Genomic DNA, 20275 nt, shown 5'->3' with positions numbered 1-20275 from the left:
TTTATTCAAAGATTTAGTTTTCGGATCTCTTTACGAATGTCACCCTCAGAGATGTCGCGTCAATCGTCTACATTTTTCACTCATCGACGACGAGCTAAATGTGCAAATTACCCTACACCTGGCAAGAAAATTGTACTACCGCCCTACAACCCTACGCTGCCCGAAAAATTCTGAAAATACCCAACAAGTAGGGTAACTACAAAGGGTGTGTGAATATTCGAACTTTCAAAAATTTTGTAATAGTGCTTGCTATTCAATTCAATTCACACCGGAATTTGACTATTCAAAGTATTCGAACTTCCGGAAAAGAAATACAGTCAACGTCCAATTTTTAGGACTCCCTAGGGACCACGAAATCATCTGAAAAATCTCGCAGTCCAGAAAAACGAATTAAGCTTTTTTTATTCCACTCAAGTAGTCAAATTGCCACAGCCACGTCCGAAATACTTTAATGCCTCCCAGTACACTTATCAGGTATTTTGGTGCGCGCCCAGGCTCTCGTGAATACATTCAGTACTGCTGCAAACTCCGTCTAAAAGGAACCCCAAAGTGAAAACCAATTTTTCGTGCCTTAGTAAATTAAAAATTCACAATACCAAAAATACCACTCTTACCACGAGAAGACGCTTGGTAAGTGAGAAAACACATGAAAAGAAAATGCTGGTGGCAACACCACCTTGAAATTCCTGCACAAATTTTCACACAAATTTTCCCGCACAAATTTTGACGGCATCTACTAGGTCATATGTAGTTTCTAATAGGTAAAAATGAAGTACATCATACTGCGAGGGGGCCATAGACATAACATACCAAGTTTCAGGAAATTTCATTGAGCCAATGTCGCCAAAATACGAAAAATAGCGTTTGAAATCCGCGACGTCAAGCATGGAGATTTCAGCGCGAAATTTAAATATGAAATTTGACCTTGATTTTCTCCTCTATTAATGAGCACATTATGGTGAAATTAATGACATTGGGGTTCTCAGAGTAAAATTTATCAATCTAAGTCGATTCATTGTTTCACTTTAGTGTCCCTTTAACTACGTGCCAACCTCAAGTTGCAAACTTGCATTTTGTGATAAGCGCCACTGATACCAGCAAGGCACAGAAAAAATTACGGCTCTCTTGCATGGAGCGTTTGGAAACGATGACGCGGAACACAGAGGCTGTGACGGAAAATCGGATGGCTCGTCCAGTTTTCCCCAATGCGTGTGCACACATAAACGATGCACACACGCATCACCGAATCTCCACCGATACCCAGAATTTGCTGCTGCGTAAAGCCGATCGATCGTTCCTAGTTGTGTGCAGCACAACTGACGTTGCCGCACTGCGTCGCGACAGTGGCCCCTTCAGATTTTCGATATGCTTCACCCCATCACAATCTCGCATTGCGACAAAGCTGCCTTTCGGACTCTGCTACGGCCCCAAACGGATCAACTAACAAAAGCGCTCGTTCAAACCTACGAGATGATAGACGTGGCAGAGATGGGGGCTTTAATTAATGCCGTTTTGTGCCTGATATTTAGGCAGAAAGTCCGAAAAATCGGACACTGAAGATTTTCAGCATTTGAAATTTCACATATTCTTTTACGATGACGTATGGGGCAGATTAGGAACTCCAGATTCTAATGAGCGCGCCCTTGTCTGCCACACCAGCTGGGCTTCCACAGAAGTTGAAGGAGGAGGAGAAGTTGAGGAAATAGCGTGGTTACACCAAATCATGCAGTGGTTACACCAAATCATGCAAATAAACACAATTTAGCCTCTGCATTGCCTCATTCTAGATAAGACAACTAGGGAACATTACCCCTCCAGCGTTTCACCAACTTAGCCAAAGAAACGCTTTCATGTTGCTCTCTCATAAGAATATGCTTAGCGGTCCACTGCAACTTTTTTTTTTCTGCAATTTTGCTTCAAAGTGTTCGAAAAATATTCTACTCAATTCGCGCCCAAACTTTAATATTCGAATATGCTTTGCAATGAAAATTCCGTGATGTTACCCAGGGCTTCTGATTTGGAGCAAGTTTTGGAGCAGGAAAATTTTCATTTTGGAGCACTTTGGTGTAGCAAAAATTTCTTTTTGGAGCACTTTGGAGCAGGTAATTTTACATCTGGGAGCACTCTGGAGCAGCCAATTTCCCATCCTTGAGTATTGCATTTACATTCAAGCACCTGAATAATTATTATGGGGCTCTTATGAAGAGCTAGAAATATTTCAATTCTCTGCAAATCTCATGGAGAAAAGCATCTCAGGAGACTTCATATTTCACTTGATAATGCAAAAATAAGGGTGTCATGCAGTTAAGAGATCTGGAATAACCTCTTCAGCAATTATATCAGCGACGTGAAAGCAAAAGCCATCTTCCCTTTTTTCCTTCTCACTCGACGCACTGATCCTCCCTCGCCCCCCTCTGAAAGGTTTCTGCACCTAACGTGGTTATGTACCGCCTCCAGGATCGAAGGCATTGCAAGCTTTCTGCACCTCTCCTGGTTTTGCACTGCCTCCATTGGTGCACCGATCACGGAGGTAGTGCAAAGCAACTACGTCATGTGATGACATCATCATGTGACGTCACGGTGTACGACGTCATGATGGCGCCACAAGTTTTGGTGATCTATGGTGTCATGATGACACCATCACGTGATGATTTTTTGCATCGCTCGTGTTGACGCCGCCGATGCCAACAGCTAATTTTCGCATTTGATGAGGCACCTAAGGCTTTCGCATTAATCTTGCGTATTGAACGGTAACAGCCTAGCTGTTAACAGCCTGGCCTTACATACCAAAATGGCCTCCGCCATGTCACCTCTGTGCTGGACAGCTCCGCTGGTCATCCACCTCACAGAGTGGAATGGCTCCTCAGTTGTTTTTTTCTTTTTATTACGACAGCAATTTTATGGACACACTCGACGGGTTTTTGCCATCACCGTCACTTTCCGTATAAAGTCAAAATTGATAACATCGTCCCGCACATCGTATGTTCTACCCGCGAGTAAAAGCTCGCGAGAGATGAAACGAGTCGGCCGTCGCCGTTGCGCGGAGGGCGCATGCGATAACATCCCCCCGCGTACTAGGCCTGCCATCGATTGTTCATCAAACAGAGAGGAAACGCCCCGCCAGTCTTTCGTAAGGAGCACGAAGGGATGTCAGGGGAGGGGAGGGGGCCTGTGTCGCTCAAAGGGCACAGTCGCTGGCGCACGCGCTATCTCGAGGCATCAGGAGACGTACTGCTTGTAAGGTTACTGTGCTCTCAACGTTTACTTCGCGTTTTGAGAACTGTCAGCACGAAAACCACTTCGGTTCCTGCAGCGGCCTTATTTCCTTAAACCATCGTTTTGTTGAGTTACGCGAGATGGGATCCACGAGTTAGCTGCTAGTCTTACTTCGTATAACAGTACAATTTGTTGGCATCGCATTCACTGCTTCGCCCTTAAGCGAAACTGACTTTTTTTTTTTTTACCGTCAGCTATTGTCCCTGGAAGGCGAGGGGCGGACATGTAACATGGCGTAGCTGCTTCACAGTGGGCCTTCTGACGTTCGGGCCGTCAGCGGCGGGCCCGCTACTCACAGTTACGCATATTAAAACCGAATTCGGCTGCTTCGACCAGGAGGCATGCTTTTATTAATGAGATGACATTTAAAAAAAAAAGCAAGCAAGAATTCCAATTCGGACCCTAGCACTCACGAGCTCGAATGGGCAGGGCCTCCTCCGGGGTACTTCCCGCAAGAGCGATTACAAACCCGGGTGTGCTGGTGGAATGAATTACGAAAAAGCTCTTCTAGATGAAGATCCATGGATAAAGTATATTTGAGAAAAAGTGTGAGTGCGTTCCCACCGCTCACGCGCTCTTCCATGGACGCGAAGCAAGGAATATTCGATATTGTTCCATATTGTTCCAACTTGTAACGGGGTCGGGACCTCGTCAGGCTCTCGAGCTTTCAGTCCTGTACTCCTCCTATTGAAAGGAAATAAATTGATTGATTGATTGATTGATATCTATTCCTAGCGTTCCCAGATTTCATTCCGCGATGTCCAGCAACAGAAGTGAGACATTTTAGCAGCACGCGTGTAGTTATTATTGAAGATTGCTTTAATTACATGTCATACGACGCTTGAAACGAGCTACCAGCAGCGTTTCTAGAACAGACGATGTCCTCCGATGAATCGCCGCCACACTTTCTAGCTACCAATTGTCCTAACGTCACGAACCTCTGCAGAGAGTGCGTTTTGCCCATCGAGACGACCTGCACAACAGAAGCTGCGACGGCACCGTGCACGGTATCGTGGCTTACTCAAGACGCATGCGCAAGCGCCATTTATTCAGTGGAATAATTCTTGGTCCGTGGTTGTGACTTCGGCGGCCCCAAGATCAAGCTGAACATGTTTTGACGTGCCGGCGATGCGATTGCCAGTGATAGACGCCCTCAAGCCCAAGACTCTGGCGCAGTTTGGCGCAATTTTCGTCGATATTGTCAGAATGGCGCAGTAAATTCAATTTGGTGCACTTTGGCACAGGAGTGGAATCACTGAAAATATTGCTATTCACACAGCTCTAGTAATTACCCAATGGTTGGCCACACCAGGTCACGCATGAATATATAGCTTTCGTTGAGACTGACATCACCGCCACTTAGTTTTATTTTCTTGAGCTGAAGAAAATTTAAATTGTGGCCTATTGTTGTCGGCCTAATTTTTACGAGATATTATTCTCTTCAGTAATGAGCCCTATATATGTGACAACTTGTCATAGCCTTGTTGAGAGCTGTCGAGAAATTTGCACTCAGTTCTAAAGAATATATCCTTATGCAGCTTTTTCAACAAAGTTATGAGGAATGTGCCACTTTACTCTCAAATACGCTAGTATCATATATCTGTTGCTGAACTACTGTTCATCACAGCATCAATTGTAGTAGATATTATGAAAAAAATTAAAGCACAGTTTTCAACACATTTTGTGTTTATAAAGAATATGAACGAGTATTGTAATTGTTTCATGCTACATTAAACACTGTCAAGAATTTTCTGCTGGAAGTTCAAAGGTGTTGAAGCAATGTCACAGAAATCGAAATAACTTTGCCAAAAGAACAAGTGATGCGGTACATGCATATATATATTGCAGCCATTCTTGCTCACATTGTGGGAGAGCATGCGCGACCATTTCCTTTCCTTAAAGCTGGCGCAATCACGGACTGGCATCAGAAACGAACCGGCCACGTGAAGCGGGAGCACCGTAGCCCCTTTTCCAAGAGCCCCTCCAATCCCACCGCTAGTCCACAGTAATCCTCATTTCCCTGATCGTGGGAAAGGGCACTCGAGTGAAACAATTCTTGAAGGGGGGGTGAGAGGAGGGGTGACAAAAGAGCCGACCGGACAGGGAGACGGGGGATAAAGGCGGAGCCTAGTGACGTCAGCTCGCGAGGAGAAGTCTCCATAAATGTCCCCAACTCAACCGGACGAGGCGAACAGAGGGGGAGGCCAGTGTTACTTGACTACTCTGGTGGCTTGTACCACCCGTTTGACGTAAAGCCCCTCTACCTTTGGAGGGGCTTTAGTAGAGGGGCTTTAGTTTGACAAGCTGCAGACGACCATGCAGCTGCAGACTGGACACCCACTGCCGCTCTCTGCAGGAGCAAATGCAACAATGTGGCCAAACAAGAGCCCGAAATTCCGCTATATCCCCCACCGCCGAGGGATCATTTGTCCTGCTGGGGAAAAGGTCCCCGTCTCCTCCGAGGAGTCGCGGGGGGGTCGTGCCCACTCACTAATCCGTGACGACGTGGCCACGTGATCCGAAATCCCCCCCGTGTCCCCCGCCGATTTCTCCCTCGTGTGAATACCCCTTTAAGTCCCTAGATTTTTCCCTTTTACCTAACTACCGACAGCTGCCTCATCTCCCGGTCCTCTCTCACGTGCAGCTGGCGTCTGCGGCCATTTCTTCCCAACTTGGAAGATTTACAAAGCCACATACGCCTAAATACATTAGCCACGCTTCTTTCAGTGGACAATATGCTAACGCGACGCGCCTTTCTCCCCCCGCCAGCCAATCCCCCGTCATTAGTGAGCAGGGGCCGCGTTTCACAAGGTGCTGGAAAAGCGTTAGGAAGAACGTGGCTACCGAAAACGAGCGTTAACCAATGAGATTCGTTGGCAGCGCTTCAATGGTTGTTGGTACTTAAGAAAAAAGAGGGAAAATTTAGGGACTTTAGACGCTCTCTCTTGTGATCGATCGACCAAAGGAGTAAGCCTTACCCTTTGTTTTCGACACAGAGTGGACTATCCCTCTACGCGACATTTACGCGTTATTGCTAGCGTAGCAATAAAGGGTTGTTTGTTGACCTTGCCTGTTATCTTATTCACCCAAACCCGTCGTAGCTGCGATTACTCATGCTATGGGAATGGGATGTTGACACGTGCACAGTACGACTGTGTGCGTCTGGAACCGGAGCTAGGGTTCAGCACCAACTGTGCAAAGAGCGAACCCCCTTTCAACGTTCAGCACGATATAATGTTGCTACGCACAATGTGGTTTATTCTTTGAGCCTCAAAGCAGAGTTGGCCCTGAAAAAAAAAAGAAAATTGTAGGAAGCTTGGCACATAGTCTCGAAACTAAAGTCGATAACAAACCTCAAATAACGCAAATGGACTCAACTGAATGCGCGATGCGTCATGACTACGATGAACGAGAGATAGTGGCAGAACTGATTAGAACAACTGAGTGGGATCACCGTGAGCAAAAGTTAACTGCTTCAAGGCACCCAAACGGCCACAATCGCAACCACAGCACTCATGCCCTCTCCCACGGAACATCGCCTGACTGTGTGCGTTTTCATCCAGTGCCTGTGGTACTACTGCAGGCATAACCAAGAAAATTTTTTTTGCTTTCACCAGAGGCACCGTCAACAATTTTAGTCTAGTATAAGAGTAAGAAAAGGAGCAAACAGGGCAGGCAACTTTTCGAGTGACATCTTGCACTCCCAACTGCATATAATATAATAATATTTAGGTAAAATGTTCATAACTGTGTTGCTATGAAGCTTTTTCCATATTCGAAAATTTTTTTCAGATGCATTAAATTGGCAACAGTAAGGAAGGCATTCTAGAAGAACGTCTTAATGGGCAAGTAGGTGCATGTCGATGTTGGGAATCGTTGCACATACATATAGATGAACACAGGAAAAATGAAGTGGGCTTCGTTTTTCCTGCGTTCATCCGTTTGTAAGAGCAACGATTCCCATCACAGTAAGAAAGGCGCTCAAGGAACATATTTAGGCTTAACCTATGTGCCACTTACAAACTGATCAAGCGCCAAAGCTATCACAGCTTGTAGGAACAACGAACCTACTGCAAAATCTTTGGTGGCCTGTCTAAGCCTAATTCCTCTCTCTGCCAGAGAGTGCTGTTAAGCACGTACCGTTAAATCTCGAGCAAGCGCGCCCACTACAGTGCAAGATAATCCGACAAGATTTGGAGGCTTGCTCAGTCGCAGATCAAAACTCAATATGGCGGCGGAACAGTCTTGAAGAATAACAAATGCACACCTGTGCTTCTAATGAAATGCTTTATTGAATACGCATTCATTAAATGTTTTTATTTGCCCTCGACGGGCGAATAAAAAGTGAAAATGGCAGGAGGGAATTGGGGGGGGGGGGGTGCTTGGGTGGTAATTGGTGCATATTTCAAATCTCCCAAAAAAAGAAGGGGGCGCTTGCTCGTGATCGTATGGTAACTACAATAATGAGGAGAAATAACGAAACTGGAACAAAAACCACTCAGTAAACTTGACAACAGACAGTACAAGAGAAAAACAAATTCCAAGATAACTTAGGTCTTACCCAGTGAGCTGATCCTAGGTGGTGTGGGCTTGGTCTGCGATGGAGGGGGCATCATCTCCCATTCCGACTTCTTGGTGCTGCTCTCAGCCAAGTGTCTGGCAGAAGTGTCAGCAGTGACCGACGAGCTCGACCGGCTGCTTCCATTAGTATGTGATGCTGGTTTCCCGTAGCTGTTATACTCATCCTCTGGTAGTGCTGATGCTTGATAACTGCTCAGGTACGACGACTTGGCCTGTGGCCGCAAACTTCGATAGTACAGAGGCGTGGCGCTAGACGATGATGCTGCAGGAGAGGACGGTGTCGGTGCTGCTGTCTTTGCATCACTGTGATTTGCATAAGAGCGTGACAAAGGCGGTGATGTTGATGGCTTTGGAGGCAAAGACGCACGTGTGGACTCGAAGGATGAAGCAGACGCTGACGGGAACAAAGGTGGGGGCACAGTCACAGCTGGTGGTGGAACATGAAACCTGAAAAGGAAGGAGGGGCAATGAAATTGCCACTCAGTATTCATGAGCATAGATTTTCACATTTCAAAACTACAGAAGTTATGAAACATGCTGTTAAACAAATAATGCTCATAACTGGGCAGCTGTGCAAGAGCTACTTGAGCACAAAAGTCTCCCTATGTTGCATCTGAATGCTTAGAACAATTAAGAGATAATATTTGAGTAAAGAAAAAGAGATTAACTGCCTCAGGTGCAAAAGTTGCATATGAAAAACAATAATCATTGCAAATAACCCAAATAAATAATCAGCCGAGAAAGTCATGTAGAAGTCTTTCCACTGGGGACAGAGAACCACCATCTCCATACTGCTACATGTAAAATAAAAGGAACATGTTTCCACTTTCCTGTGTGATTTTGAACAGGCCCTCGTAGTTGCTCAACAATCTAGAGACTGGAGCTTTAAAGCTACAGGTCTCCCCAGGAAAAAAAAAAGAACCATAAAGAACCTGCCATGACTGCAGCTTCTCTGTTACCGAAGATCAGCATTCAACAAGTGGCTGGCTCTTATTCCGAGCCAATCAAAGTTCTCACTACTACGCTGAATGGTGCTGGTGAGACAAAGAATATGCTATGCAACAGAAACTGAACAGCAGATTAGTGCATCACCACTTGCCTCCATCCATCATTTGCACTGTAGTTGGGAGGTGGCACTGATGTGTCGGTTGGTGGTGGTGGTGGTGCAGCCGTGTTGGTTGGCATGGTTGTGTCAGCGGGTAGGGGGACAGCTGTGTTGCGAGCCACAGCAGTATTTGTGGGTGGCACTATAGTCGTGTGCACTGCCGCTTTACTGGATGGAGGCACAGCTGCAAGTGAGGGCACAGCCATATTTGGTGGTGGTACAGATGTATCTGTAGGCAGGGGCACTGTTGCATTTGTGGATGGAAGAGCAACAGCAGATGCTGAAGTGGCAGACACTCCAGTCTCCCCCGATGCTGCTGCTGCTGCTGCTCTGGTCAGAGAGTCAGTTGACAGAGTGGGCACAGTTGCGACTGCTGGCACAGAAAGCGATGGTGGTGGAACATCATACTTCTTCTTAGCAGCGTACTGTGCATACTGGTGTCTCAAGTGAGGATATATAGTGGCAGATGTTATAGTTGACTGCAGTGATGGTGGTGGGACCTGTGGGCAGACAACCATTTTAAACTGACTCAAAGTTCCTCGCTTGCAATTTCACACATTTCTAACTTAAAGGATAGATGCAGAAGGACCTCTGTAGCAAAAGCAAAACATTTCAAATACCAAAAGGAGATATTTATAATGCTTTGTGCTCTAGCAACATTGGGCGCATCAGCCATTTTATGCTGGGCGCAGTTGCGGAATCGTCTGCTAGCACCTACATAAGGAGAGGCCACAGAGAGACTGAGCAGCAGTTGATGGTGGAGCTTTTGAGCCAAGCAAATGCGGCAGTTTTCTTCGACATACAGTGCTGAATGGCCAGTGGATCTCAATGTGCTGCCACAAATCGACGAGAGCACAATGTATGAGTTCCATGCCTAAATACTCTGACTATTGAATAGTAGCGCAAGAAACATGGACAAAGAAGGCACCTGTACACAGGACAAGCGTGTTTGTCTGTGTCTCTTTTGTGCACTTCAATAGTCAAAGTATGAACCAACTAGCCCAAAGAAAAGCTTTATCCTAAAAATTCTGCACGGCAGCTGCACCACACTGCGAAGCCAAACTGTTGCTCGGTAGTGACGTGGGCTTCTGATCAGAGGTAGGTGTTCAAGGACATTGTTCGTTGCTGAGGAGATATGATTGCCATGCTTCTAAAATAAGCTTGCACTGCAATACATCTGCGCTATATTTACCACTGCTATTATAAACACACGTTCGATAGTGAAACAACATTGTTTCTGCATGACAACGCTGTGCTGCTTTCCTCTGCTCATTTACCCTCAGTCATATCCACACCCTTCCCAACTGCGTGTTTCAAAGTACATGAGCGATGCACCTCAAAACAAACAAAAAGAACTGATCGTTCATTTGAACTGCATGCGAAGAGCTGCCCGAGTACATATGGCTCCTTTAATGCACACTGATTGCTTAAAGGGGTCGTGAGCCACTTTTCCAAGTAATGATCTAATGACCTCAGTATCTGAGTTTACTGCCTCGCGAATCGATTGCCGCAAAAATTTCTCGAATCCATCAAGAATGAGCGGAGTTACGGGGGTGTGGTGCGCGCTCTCAGCGCTTTCTCTCTTTTCTCATGCTAACGAGTGCACTGGAAGCTACACAGGGAGGGATGGCACAAGGGAAAGAAGTTACGTCAGCACGCATCATGAAACACGATCGCTCTCCCGCTGTGATTCGCATGCGCGAGAGCAGCTACCGTGTAAAGTTAGCAGACTGAGGAGTGTGGCGCCGGCAAGTGGCGGCACCCTGTGGCAAGAAGCGCATCTGATCCGGAATGTCGCTCTTAATTTATGTCGGCTATCGGCCAATGAGGATGTATGTCTTTTGCGACGTGGAAAAGCAGATACGGGACGTCAACCGGCAGACGCCCCGCCCACCGACGAGAGTGAGAACCGGCCTCTGTTTGAAAAGAGGGCACCTGAGAATATAGCAACATCGCGCTGCACTTGTAGCCTTAACACGGCGCGCACGACTGCAATATTTGGCTGAGCAGTTCATAGCTGTGTCAGCTTTCCGCAGGATGTGTTTTTTCAACAAGCCGAAGAAGCACTTCATGACCCCTTTAAATGCATTGCGGAGATAATCTATTGCGCGGATTTAGTATTGTCATTCTGTGTTTTTAAACACTGTATTTATGAATTTCATTTAAAAATATTTCTAAAACATTGTGCTCCTTGATTTCGCATCCCACAGCAGTGTTGCATTACTAGGCGCTATTGTGAACAGCATACAAGGGTTCGCGATTAGCGAAGAGATAAATGCAATCATCTGCCCAAGAATACAGTGGAGCAAGTCTGCTCCACTGTATGGGCTTTGTAACTCTAGCTCTAACATATTTGCAGCGCACGTTGACTGAAGAACGCAAAATAAAAAATAAAAGGGGAGGGATAAGGGGGTTTGCGAAGGGCAGATATGGCATGCGAATGGTGTACTTATGCAATGCACACTGCCTTGCGAAGCTTGCACAGCAATCGGTCGAATCTCGTGTGGCAGCACTGGAGATTTTTCGCGCATGCATTCAGCATTGTCTGCGGCACTAATCTTTAATATATGTGAGCCTCATCTTAAGCCATCGACGGAGCCTTACACAAGCTTATATATGTAAATCATTGCTTTCTTCAATTAGCAACACCGACAAGCAAATGTTATCAAATATGCTCTCTTGCACTCTCATGACACCCATCTGTTTAAAAATCCATATATCGAAATATTGTTCGGCAAGTCTAGCTTATATTGCGGGCAAGGCAAATGATTTGCCTGGGGAAATGAGAAGCGAGGCTGAAGAGTGCTTTTGTGTGTACCGGTCATTTTCGAACCAATGCGCAGCGCCAATCTTGTTGACGAAACAAGCTTGCATAGGTAATTTATTCCTTCGTTCAGGTAAGCAATACATTCGATTAAAATGAGTGTTACTTTGTTCCTTGCATTGTCACAGCTTCCTTGTTGCCTGAGCAGCGCACGAAGCATTGGAAAGTCATCGCAGAACAAAGACAAAATACCAGCAGCTAGCACCTGAAATACTGCGATATGTGACTGGTTTCTTTCCACACCCAGCAAGACATGGCAGATCGGGCTTGTCGACAGATGGCACTCTACATTTTGAATATCCACCATCCCAACAAGTACGCTTTGTGTCTCCAGACTTGTCAAGTGACCATGCTGTCAGAAAGTGGATTCCTAAACGAAACAAGAAACCTTAACTATGGTGCAGTTCTATAAGCAATCCTTAAGTCAAAGAAATAGCACAAGAGTAAACCAGAACGATGGGGAACACAGCGCTTGTAATAGAATCAACACCTACAATAATCTTACTTCCATCATGTCCTTATACCTGCTGCAAATGATTAACTATTTACACGAGAGTGCCTTTGTTGTGCGAGCTTGGCCCACGTTCTAGCCACAACTGTCAATGTTTAAGCAAAGTGTTGAGCAATATCTTGCATGTTAAATTGGCTCTTACAGTGGGTGCAAACCAGCTGCTTGCAACATCATGAAACACAGTCTGTGCTCATATTTGAAGTGAAATGAAGCTTCGTGCAAAATTATAAGGATGCAGATTTTGCTCGAGTACAGCAACCTTTGTCAAAGTTAGACAATGCTATGATGAAGGCTAAGTGAAATGGCGAAAGGTATGTATTCCTGATTCCTCTTTGACAATTTTTACAATGAAACCAACATATCTGATACAGTGTCAGCTGCAGCTAAGGTTCTACATTGCTGGCTAAAAAAAGAAAACACCTTTTAGCTTTCATGTTCTAAGAATTAGCCTTTAAAGGGCCAGTAAACAACCCCGAGGTCCAACAATTGTAATGAAGAGAAATATGCGCACTTTGGTATGTGAACATGCTGCCACAAGAATTTTGCGAGTACGTGCTCTAATAAGGAAGTTACAGGGGTTAGAACATCCGTTCCAGCTGGTTTCAAATTTTCGCGCGGCCTCGCCACCCTTCTGCGCCACAGGGAGAGGAAGGCGTAGCCCGTCGTCGTGACTCCGCCCACTTTGGCAGCGTGACACGGCGTCACCAATTGACGTCATCGGCAAGCTGGATCACTTGACACTCGCAATGCACTTTCGCTTGCTGCGGCTCCTTGTTGTTTACTGTTTACATTGTCGCATGTGCTCCGTAACTTTAAGGGCAGTTTTCGGCTCTTCGGTATTTTTAAACCTTTGTGACAGTTCACAATGCAGCAGGAATGCGTGCTTGCTTTCCAAGACGACGAAGGGGCACAAGAGAAAAGAACCCCACTTGCCGCGCGAGCAATGGGAAAACCAAGCAAGCGCGAGCCGTCCCAGCTACCCCCCTTTCTCCGCTCGATTTGCAGCCGACAACGCTTCCTCCCTGTTCCTCCACGTGTTGCTCACGTCGAGGGCGAAGTGCGTGCAGCTGCTATGCAGTGCGAGGAATATACGCGCGACAACCCGACACTGTGGGGCCGAAACCGCATCACCGCAGGGCCAAGAAACAAGGCGCAGTTTCGTAGCGGTGGATGGGAACATGAACTGACGTTAACTTGTTGAGACTTGGTTTAGACCAATCGACGAGCTCAGTGGTATGTCAAGTTACCCATGGGCAAGTTCACGTCACCGCGTGTACGAGGGGGATTGGTCCACCGAAGAAAAAAAGCGCGGGAATTGTTTTTCGAAATGGAGGGTCTGCGCGGCGCTGAAATATTCGGAAAATGTGATTGCCGCTGTATTCAGTACGAATTGGCGAGCTTGTTTGGGGGGTGTAAAAAAAAAGTCGGAGCCTGTTTACTGGCCCTTTAAGTGAAAATACAGAGTAAATGCCAGACAGCCAAGATTGTTATCTGCTTGCAGCTGCAAGCCTAAAAGAACATCTATGCAAGAAGAATGGTGAGGTCCAGGTCACTCGCAACTTGAACAATTTTTGATGTACTCTGGCTGGTGTCCTTTGAAGTCTTTGTAACTGCACTCACGGCAGCAATGAACTGGGCAAGTTCACTCACAGCATTGTATCCAACTTGTAATTTTTTGGCCTCTGTCACTCGTTGGAGTCTCATATCATTACAAATAAAATCACATTCTATCAGCTAAAATGCATTCTCTCACTCCTGCACAGCCACATCGTCACACGGCACTGCATGCACCTATGTCATAGTATTCTGTATAAAGATTGCAACTAGTGCTGATGTTTAAGAGCAGGATGTGCAGTCACACAGATTTCAGGGATAGAAAGACCAGATATTTACCAGTAAAAGTGAAATATAACTTGCATACTGGCATAACCAAGAAGGACAGACTTCGAAAGACAGACAGACTTGGGTACAGAAACGAACCTTACCCAACCTATTCGCCCAACAATAAATTCTACAAAAAAAGCAATAGGCCTTACAAGAAAACCTACTGTACACCAAGAGAGAAGCCAGCAAAAATTCTTTCAAGAAAATATTGCATGAAAAAACCTAATTTGGGTGGAAAGCTCAACCCAAGTTAGAGCATTAGAAGGTATCAAAATGTAAGTGAACAGCATCTATAAAAGATGGAAATACTGTGCAATACAGCACACACTGCAAGTTCACATAAACAAAGAAATGCCTACCATACATATAATGATACTTCATCCTATGCACTAATTTTGCACATATTGCCTGCTTAATGTTCAATTCGAAATAAAATGAAAACTAAAGACAGTGCTTAAGTATTGCAAGAATGTTTTGGAGTGCTGCTCATACTTGAGCACTATGTTATGGGCCTTCATTTACATTCATTTGCACAGATTTTTCCTTTGACTTTTAGGGGTTCGCGCCATCTTGCTGCCATGGAAATGATGCTCCACTGGTTTAAATTCCAAAATAAATGTTTATTAACATTAACTCAGAATACGGAAAACATGCTGCACAATACAACTGGTCACAGCCGCAAGTACTGGCCTCTAGCCTTTGCCCCGGCAGGGCACACCCTTCGCGCGCGCACAGCAGTCCGTCGCCGACTGTCCGGGCACTGCCACGGCTGCCGTTTTTGAAACGTGCGAGTGGCGCACACGCATTGCCACTGCGCAGCACGTGGTGCTAGGATAGCGGCCTGGTGATGGGCATGGCTCCCACATATTTCCCCCCTGTGAAGAAAGGGTTCGTCGCATGCGTTCAAGGGTATTGTGCTTCAGGTAGGACTCAGCGGCCATGTCCGTCGACGGCAGTGCCGACGATACCTTCGCATCAAAATCTGGTCGTCGGATGCAATGAGCCGGCAGTTGCTTTGCAGTGTCTCCTGGCTTGCCTCGTACAGGTGCGTCATAGTCAGCCTGAGAACAATTCTGGCTACATTGCGAATGGTGGCTGTCGTTGCTGAACTATCGCGGCAGCGGTTGCCGTCTTCCACCGTCGTAGGCGTCCCTTCCAGACTCCGAGGAACGCCGCAGTCGCCCTGACCTCGAGGTGACACTAGAGCGCCTCACCCAGTCATCCTTGCGGCTGTCATGAAAGGGTTCCCGGTGCCGGATTTGTTGGCGCTCTTCTTCCACACACTGCCGAGCCAACTGCGCTTCGACTGTCCAGGCACTGCCACGGCTGCCGCTTTTGAAGCCTGCGAGTGGTGCACGCGCACCGCCACTGCGCAGCACATGGCGCTAGGATAGTGGCCTGGCGATGGGCGTGGCTCCCACAATTTATGTGGCAAAGGCCAGATTAAATAATTTTGCTTTGTCGAATAGATTATACTACTCTGTTATCAATCTTAACAGCAGAAACAGAGTCCATTCGTCCGCTGCCCAGCATGCACTGCTCTAAACAAAATCAATACACAAAAAAAATCACGCCAGATCCAAGAAGTGAATGATGATTGAGGGATTGAGGAGTTGGCTCGGAGATAATCGAGTAAACCGTGAATGCTCCGTACAATTCCTCTACTGTCACATAAAGACATCACACGTTGTTATAGTAGCGATTGTGGTCTGGTTGTTGTCGAACCACAAGCGGTCACAGACCTTGCAGCTGTGGCCGAACGTGTGGTCGAGGAAATCAAGGAAATGTAGGTTATCCCCGTGATGCAGTGGCCACTGTCGCTGAGCGTTTAAAGAAATCCATTATGTTAAGTCCGAGCATGGTTGCAGAAAGCGATAGGAAGAAACGTGTCGTAGGTATACCGTACATTCATTGCGTATCTCAAAGGCTAAAGAAAGTAGGAAGTAGATACGGCGTTAATGTTGTTTTCACGGCTGCTAATAAGCTAGGTAAGATATGTGCCGCTGTGCAAAGGAAGAATGAGCGAGTAAAAGACAAGAAGCGAACCGATATTTGTTTCGTAAAACACACAAACAAATTCACTGATTGCCGTACAAGTGTGGTGTATAAGGTTCCTTTCAGCTGCGCCCGCTTCTACGTAGGATAAACGGGCCGCTGCATTAACCAGAGATTATTAGAACATAAAAGATCACTAACCGGAGGCTCACCTTCTAATCTATCGTTACATTGTCGAGATTGTAAGTGCACGCCAAAATTCAATGAATGCGCAGTTTTGTACCGACATAGGAATGAAGAAACGCGTCTGATGATCGAGGCATGACATATCGAGAATAGTGGTAGTGCATGCGTGAGCCAACTGTCAATTAACTTGCATAAAGATGAAATGAAATGCCTTGACAGCTATATTTCGCGTAGGCCCCCACGCGTGCCGGATTGATTGGTTCGCCTATTGCATGGGCATGCGCAGATGAGCTTTCGTGCCTTCTTTCTTTTCCACCGTTGTGCATCTATTCAGTTGTTAGTCAATGTTTGTGGTGTCCTGACTTCTTTCTTGTGTTTGCACGCCCTGTCTTTTTAGAATGAAGAAGTATTCCCCCAAGAATGGGCAGTTTTGGTTTCATTTCCAAGGTGCTAGGGGAAATGTTCTGTGATGGTGTCAACTGACACAGCCAGGACCGAAAGGGCTAGGACAAGGCCCTAGTATGCGCTCCGCGCTTACGGTTCATTTCTCTAAAAAAAAAAACATCTTCGTGTACGAAAGCCAAAAGGCTTGTCTGGAGTCCGCTGTGTATAGAAAATTGTCGGGTAACTTCTAAGGCAGTCCACCTTTTTATTCGCACTTGTTCTTTAGAGCGTGCCTATTCGAACACTTTCAGGTCCTAGCTTTATTACACCTTGTGCCTGCCATACATAAATTGAGATGCTGAGGGTAAAGAAGGTCTTCAGCAAGTGTAAATTTCGTGGCAACCAATAAAGTTCTCTTGTAAATGCGAATAAATGTTGGCGACGTACTGAGGTGCTGAACGCTGAACCAGCACGTTCTTCATCCTTGAACCTCTCAGCCTTTTCAGAGTCCTTCAAGGTGAATCGCGTGCAGGGTGACAACTGGTATGCTCTATGGACATGAACATTATTTACGATGCAATTAGACTGAATTGCACATGCAAACTGTGCGGTGCAAGTGTTGAGCTAATGGGAATTGCGTCAAACAGTCTTTGCTGTCTTTGTTTAGGCTTCAGAGTCTTTGGGATTCCGACATTGGATGTTGTTCTTTTGTCTAATGATGGCAGTATCACACGAGCCAAAATTCTGAAATAATTAGGATTGAAGCCAGGCCAAAATACTACTAGCTTTTTAGGAGGTCATGCAAGCGCCATATTGTACGTCTGCTTCTGGGTTGTTTACTTGATTGGTGCACGGTATGTGGTCGACTGCACTTGAGTCTGTTTGTGCGATCGTTCTGCATGCTTTGGTATGCTGACCTGCTGCATCTGTGGTGGCAAAAACAGGTACAACAGCAGAAAGAAGCTGTTTTAATTACAGTGGGAAATATCCGTAGTTTCCTGGTGGACACTCCAGAGGCGCTGCTGCAGCTGCTTCAGGAGAGGAGGCAGAGGTCGCAGTTGGCGCTACTTTATATTTTTCAACGGCTTTAGTCATTGTGCAATTTGCAAAGACACACACAGTGGCTGCGCTGAGCACACACGCAAGCGTGATTTGCAATAAGGGGGTGGGAATGAGTTGAGAAGTTTTTCAGGCTGGGAGCGACTTGTCTGGCCTGTTTTGGCTATTGATGACGATATTGGCTGTTCAAACAGCATTTTATAATGGACACGTGAGCCCAGTCAAGCATTATTTGTGGTGCCCATTCTGCCTACAGTGTTCTTTGTCCTCGTCTGCTTCGCACCTAGATGCATGCATAAGTATGCATGACCAACTAGCTCAAGGCAAAGCTTTATTTGTGGCTCATGGCACGTCAGTGTCCGCATGGTGCAGTTTCTATGCGCGCTGGTTTGCCATCGCACTGTGTCAGTTTTGCAATCAAAACATGTGACGGGCACTTCGAGGCACACGAGCAGCACCATTTCATGCCAGGCGCATGCTACGCAGGCATTTAGGCTTAGAGTCACGATCGACAGACTGAAGAACTTTGCACAGCGCGACTGACATGGAACATTTTCTTGCAAAATATCAAGCAAACCTTTGCAAGTTCGAATCTTCATTTGCGTGAAGACACCACTTACAGCGTGCAGCACCTAAAACGAAAGCTGCATGGCCGGCATGCGCTGCATTATGCTATGCATAGTGACTTGGGCAAAAAAAATAAATAATCGAGTGTCTGTGTATTTTCACCAGTTCCTCATTAAGAGCAATGAGCTACCATACTACAGACAATATGCCAAACTATCAGCAACGAAGATCATATGCACATGCTTTAGTTATTGGCCAATCATAATGTGCAAAAGCACATTGTTGGCAAGACTGAGATGGGGAGTGGCTTTCCCAGCAATGTGGAAACAAGTTGTGTGTTGGGTGCAAGAACAAAAATATTTTGGGCCAGAAAATCTCCACTGCAGTTTCAGCAGGTGCAATAGTAAGCTTTGGCACAGTTGGCGCAAGCTGCACTTGAATGGGCACAGGGAGACTGGATTGCAGCACAATGGCATCATTATGAGGCACACCGCCGTGGGGATTCTTTCATGTGCACCTAAATATAAGCAGACGTTTTTGCATTTCAACCCCTCAAAATGTGGCCGCCAAGGCCAAGAATCAGGCTGGCCTCCTCAAGTTCCACAGTGCAACACCTAAGGAGCTAAGCTACCATGGTGGGTGGCACATAAGTTCACATTTCATTTGTCGAGCTCTACAGCAGTGGAGACTGTGTTAAAGCATACAAAAAAAATGGGAAAAGCCTTTTGTTTTTGCTTAAACTGCCAGTAAATAGCCATACGGTCCAAGATTTTTTATGAACAGATAACTGTGCTTTCGTACGATGTGAACATGTTGCCGCAATAATTTTGCGAATCAGTGCATTAATAAGGAAGTTAAAAGAGACAGAACAATTATTTCAGCCTGTTTCAGTTTCTCACCCGGCCTCGCTATCCTTCCCAGTCACTCACGAGAGGTAGGCGTAGCCCATCGTCGTGACTGTGCCTACATCGGCAGCCTAACACGATTTCAGCGACTGCATCATAGGTGCGCAGCCAGTGACTGAGCAAGACTTTCTCCATGTGTTGGTCGTGTGAGAAGCTCGCCGGCGGTGCGGTAAAGAAGCACAGCGTGAGGCACTGACAAGGTAAACAAGTACCGGATTAACTAAACAAGTACCGGAGCAGTTACGGATTAATTAATATGAAAACGGTCAGACGGAAAGAGTGATGAAAAGGCTGAGAAACACACGAACACAACTGCTTGCATTCCTGCACTTTTCAGTATTTCTCTCTCTTCCCGTTACGCTGTTTTCATGATCATGTAACGAATTCAACAGTGAATGATCTGGACAAAATGTGAGAAGTTATTTTATTTATTATCAATTCAGGGCTCATCCCTGCTAGCTGCAAACGGCGGCTGGTTGCAAACATCGTTTAAATCCAGCGCCCTGACACCACCTTCCCGTTTTCTCTTATCTCTCGTTTTTTTTTTCAGTTACCACCTTTCAGCCCGCAGCACCTTTGTCATCAGTTCCAGTTGTTTCCAAACGCTGTCGCGTTGCGGTGGCGTGCGTTGCCCCGCAATACCATGTGGTACTGATGTCGGTTGCTGTGAAAAGCATGTGTATCACTTTTATTCAGAGAGTTGGGTTGTCTGGTGGTCATTAGCTGTACAGGGCACAGACTCAAGCTTACCTCAGCAAAACATGCGGAGACAAAGTGCAAAAAAGCGGCTGGTGGGCGATGACAAGATTTCATTTCAAACAAACATATGTGGCAGCCAACGCACACATTGCGAGTCACTCACAGGGACAAAGTTAAGGTGGGTTACTTTTGACAGCTATATGGTAAACAAGAAAAAAAAGGGGGGGGGGGGGGGTAAACGCTTTCCTTATACTAGTCTCTGTTTGCTTCTCATTTTATATTATTGTTTTGTTATGCCT

The 20275-nt window shown here is 46.0% G+C and overlaps 1 protein-coding gene across 2 annotated transcripts in view; it reads right to left on the bottom strand.

Annotated features, from left to right (window-relative positions):
* The window catches only part of LOC119388275 (mediator of RNA polymerase II transcription subunit 15), a 113420-nt gene that overhangs the window by 13674 nt on the left and 79471 nt on the right, over window positions 1-20275 (bottom strand). For both annotated transcript variants that reach the window (XM_049413897.1, XM_049413898.1), the window contains exons 9-10: window positions 8957-9462; window positions 7838-8304 (exon numbers count right to left, since the gene is read on the bottom strand). In XM_049413897.1, coding sequence (XP_049269854.1) covers window positions 7838-8304; window positions 8957-9462 — 973 coding nt within the window. The remainder of the gene's footprint in view (window positions 1-7837; window positions 8305-8956; window positions 9463-20275) is intronic.

This window comes from Rhipicephalus sanguineus, chromosome 3 (assembly GCF_013339695.2).
Source record: "Rhipicephalus sanguineus isolate Rsan-2018 chromosome 3, BIME_Rsan_1.4, whole genome shotgun sequence".
Classification (NCBI taxonomy): domain Eukaryota; kingdom Metazoa; phylum Arthropoda; class Arachnida; order Ixodida; family Ixodidae; genus Rhipicephalus; species Rhipicephalus sanguineus.
The sequence above is the reverse complement of the archived record's forward strand: the minus strand, read 5'-3'. Positions and strand labels throughout refer to the sequence as shown.